We start from the raw sequence: 4,265 nt of genomic DNA, 5'->3' as shown, positions 1-4,265 counted from the left end.
GCAGGAGCAAGCCCTTAGGTTGACTGAGCTGTTCTGACATCACTCAGGAAAGATTTGGGGAGAGGGTAGGTTATTCTTTCTTACAAAATGCAAGTCAGCTGATTTTATGTGTTTCTTTTTTTCAAGATTTGAGATAGAAATTGAGCCCATTTTTGCAAGCTTGGCTTTGTATGATGTTAAAGAAAAGAAAAAGGTAGGTTTTTAATTACTTGAGTCATGACATGTTACAAACCTGTTTTTAAAAAGAAAAAGGAGGAATTAACTCTGGAAACAAACCTCTGTGAAGACAGTGACGTACCAGTGGCTGGAAGAATGATGAAGGCATTTCATGAACCTTCTTGTGTGTTCTTCTTCTGCTTAGTAAAACGGTTGAAGTATAACCACTTTTCTAAAAATATTATCTATTATGTGAGTGCCTGAAATCAGAATATATGTATTGTCCAATCTTGGCTTTCCAGCGTCTGTTCCCCAGAGAGAACTTAAGTAACTGAAACCTTTTATTTAGATTAAGTTTTTATGACTTTCTTAATCTCTTTTTCATGATTCAGCGTGGTATGTGCCAAGTAACATTTTAATAATGCACAAGAAAGTCCTACAGGCTGAAATGACTAAAATGAAAACAAAACTGAGGAGTCTTTCCAAGAACTAGGCTATAGGAAATCCAGAATACATTTATTGCCCTGTTTATGGTCTGTATTTGGTATTTGAAGAGTCTCTTTGTTTTCATAATTCGAGATATTAGCAGTAGTAGGGAGAAAAATGTTGAAAATCTGCATTTTGACATTTATCTCTTTAAGATGTGAATTTAATGCATTGAGTTTTAAGTTATGTAGATGAGAATGTGGAATATTATGTGAACTTTGTTTAATATTTAAATCACATTTCATAAGCCAATTTTATCATCTTATTACTCCATTTTTTTGCTGTAACATAGTAGGTTCTTTAGTGACCTCTGGTGTCGATAAGCAGCTCGTACTCCCTTTGGCTTTGAGGCCTTGGTGCAGTCGAGGATTTGGTGTTGCAGCGTAGAAAGCTTAGTCCCTGCTTCAAGATGTCTTGTTTTTTCTTTCTCAGTGAGTGATCTTAGAGATCATTTTCTACTTTGATATTTTCAATTCAGATGTCAGTTTTAATTCCTAGTCCCGTGATGGAACACGTCTCTTACAGGAGCTGGAGGGAATTTTATAGGTAGTGTCTCTTGTTGGCTCATTTCCTTTCTCCTTTCCCACTGTCTTGCCTTGATTTCTTCATGAAAAGACTTTTTTTTTCCCCCTCTTTTTATATATATGGTTTGAAAGAAGGCACAGTTAGTAGTTTTTCCCCTGTGTTTTGAAGTTATCCGTTGTGTTTATGGAGTTTACCAAAAATAAAAAATATAACTAATGCTTCAAGCTACCCAACTTCTTTCTTAGATTTCAGAAAATTTCTACTTTGATTTAAACTCTGAACAAATGAAGGGAATGCTTCGTCCACATGTCCCCCCTGCTGCTATATCCACCCTGGCCAGATCTGCCATCTTCTCTATCACTTACCCCTCTCAAGATGTCTTTCTGGTCATAAAGGTAAGAAATGCCAGAGAAATTTCAATTGTTATTGTCTCTTGTTTTCTATTTAAGATGAAATATAAACCAGTCTGGCTGACTAGTTGATTTCTGATTTCCATTTGGGGAGCAGACTTCTCTTCTCAGAAGCGTGAACACAGGCACCACAGAGTTCTGTTTCGTTTCAGTGTTCTCACTTAACATACTAAGTTCCTTTGTGACAGAAACAGTTTCAACGGGGAAATAAGTTGTTGTTGTATTAAATCTGAAACAAAGCACAAAGGTTTGCTTGGTACAGAGCAGCTTTCAGGGGCTTGACCTTGGTTTTCGTATGAAACAGTGAGCTGACTCCTTAAGATGATAGATGAGTGAGTGATTTTAACAGATATTGATCTGAATCTCATTTCAAAAATGATGCATGCTCTTAAGACAGATTTTCAAATGTCTTTAAGATTTGAAATTGCTAAGAGAGTGAGATCCATATCTGAAATAAGATGCCACAGTGGTCACTCCTGGAATCAAGTATACAAAGATAAAAGTTACCTTCTCTTCTTCCTTTTGATTCAGTGAGTGTGCAGATGTTACTAGTTCAGATTGGCCTTTGAATTGGGATTTTTTTTGGCTGGTCCCTGCATAAAAATCACCCTGTTGTGAAGAGAGGAGTTGGATATGTGCCTTCAGCATGCAGGCAGTGGTGACATTGCCTGCCAGCTCAGTGCTGTGTTTTGAGAACCCTGTTGACTGAGCTTTGTGCAGGTTCTTCACAAACCGCTTCCTAGGTGAGAGATAAGCTTTGGAAAATGAATTCAGGCTTTGTGGCGTGACAAAACAGTCTCAGGTGAGAATAAGGCTTTCAGTAGTGTTGGAGCATATTCTGAGCTCAAATTTTTGGTATGATTCTCTGAATTCCTTCTAAAAATCGTCTTCTGCCTGTGTGCATGTACTCTCCTGATTTTTACAAGATGTGAGGAAGAGAGAACCCCATATTTATGAGATGGGGATCTGTCCAAAAGAGCTTGGGACTGCATGTTAGTGCTTGTAAAACCAGTGACCCAAGAGGAGCTGTGGCTTAGGTGGTTTTTTTGATGTGATGAGGAAAAGGATGTAGTCAGGGGTAAATAAGACAGATGCATAGCATGCCTTAACAGGTGGATTTTCACGTGTGTCTTATTCCCTGGGAAACGGCTATTCAGACAGCTGGTGGTGTTAGCATGAACTCACCAGGGAGTGCAAGACGTGGTGGGAAGTAGGTTTGCTCTTTATTTTGTGGTAGCCTTGTGGAGTTCAACTAACAGACGAGTTTGAATGGCACTTTGTAAGCATGGGAGAAGTTTAAAGATACTCTAATCTAATAACAGCATGTGCAGAGTAGCAGGCGTGGGAGGGAGGGCCAAGGTGCTTCTGAAAAAAAAAATCTCCATGCACGTGATAGGGGAGATATTTCTCTCAGAAACTGGCTGTAAAGCAGTTCTGTGTTACCTGGAGACTTCAGAAGCAAATGTCTACTCTTTGGCTAACTAATTATTTCATTATTTGATTTGAAAAAGCGCTGATTTAAAATAGTGCTTACTGCAGCTGAGTGCGTCTGAGTCCCCTTTTCGTGCTGCTGCAGGAGGTCCTTACTATGGAGAAGAGAATTAAGATCAGAATTCTGAAAATGATGCTGTCGCTGTCTTTAAGGCCTTAAAAATGATCTGAAAGTGGCTCTAGACAAGATCACACCAAAGTGAAGTGGTGTATGTTCCCTCTGAACCTGTATTTTACACTTGTGATTCAGTTACAACTGGAGATCTGGGAATTTAATGGTTCTAACAACTTGAGTGCACTGCTCATTGCCTGACTCACAAAGGGAAATCAAGCTTTAACTCTTTTGAATGAATGTTTTTTGCTTCCTAGTGTTTGTTTAATTGCTGGATAGATACATGTCCTTATAAGAGTTCGTTTTCCCTTCTCAGCTGGAAAAAGTGCTACAGCAGGGAGATATTGGGGAGTGTGCAGAGCCTTATATGATTTTTAAAGAATCTGATGCAGCAAAGGTAAGAATTTTTTTGACATTTTGATTAAATTTGGCTACAAGTGCTTTAAGGCATTTTGCTATTAACAAATCAAACATCCATTATTTTCTTTTACCTTGGACTTAGCAGCCGTTGAGAACATTCCTGTCATTAAAAGGATTCATTTTTAATTAAGAATCTAGTAAAATTCTAAAGGCCAGAAAAGAGTCAAAGACCCTTGAATCTTGATGCCTTATTGGGGTAGAGTAGTTAAAGGTCATCAGTTTTTGTGGCTGCCAGGGGAGATGTGCGGTTGCCATTAAGCTCAGTCATCTGTGATGCCCTGTCCCAAAGGGTGAGCTGTGTGCTCACAGCTGGGTCAGGTGAAGGCAGCCTTTGATGTGAATTTGCAGTAAAATTTCAACTTCCCCATTGCTTCTGCAGCATAACCCTGTGACAGTACCTCTGCCTTTCTCTAGAAGGGTAACAGAGCAGATGAAATACCTTAACTGGAGGTTCTCCACCAGGCCTGGTTTTGAATTGCAGTACATTTCTGGCCATTTCTTTCTGCTATTTTTTGGCTGGTTTTTGTTTTTCCTAATATTGTAAAGGAGAGCCACGCTCAGCAGCAGGATGAGGCTGTAATTTTACACAGAATAAGGGTAATTTTTAAAAATTTTAATACTGTAGTGTTAGATTTTTGCATTAACAGCCCTCCTCTAATTCCTGC

General features: G+C 38.9%; 1 protein-coding gene across 1 annotated transcript in view; it reads left to right on the top strand.

Moving 5' to 3' along the window:
• The window catches only part of DOCK7 (dedicator of cytokinesis 7), a gene marked incomplete at its 5' end in the record, with an annotated part of 82,239 nt that overhangs the window by 7,972 nt on the left and 70,002 nt on the right, over positions 1-4,265 (top strand). Inside the window, 3 exons of the mRNA XM_010137083.1 lie at positions 127-193; positions 1,413-1,562; positions 3,497-3,577. Coding sequence (XP_010135385.1) covers positions 127-193; positions 1,413-1,562; positions 3,497-3,577 — 298 coding nt within the window. The remainder of the gene's footprint in view (positions 1-126; positions 194-1,412; positions 1,563-3,496; positions 3,578-4,265) is intronic.

Source organism: Buceros rhinoceros, unplaced genomic scaffold (assembly GCF_000710305.1).
Source record: "Buceros rhinoceros silvestris isolate BGI_N320 unplaced genomic scaffold, ASM71030v1 scaffold4165, whole genome shotgun sequence".
In the NCBI taxonomy this organism is placed as follows: domain Eukaryota; kingdom Metazoa; phylum Chordata; class Aves; order Bucerotiformes; family Bucerotidae; genus Buceros; species Buceros rhinoceros.
This window is presented reverse-complemented; position numbering and strand designations above follow the sequence as displayed.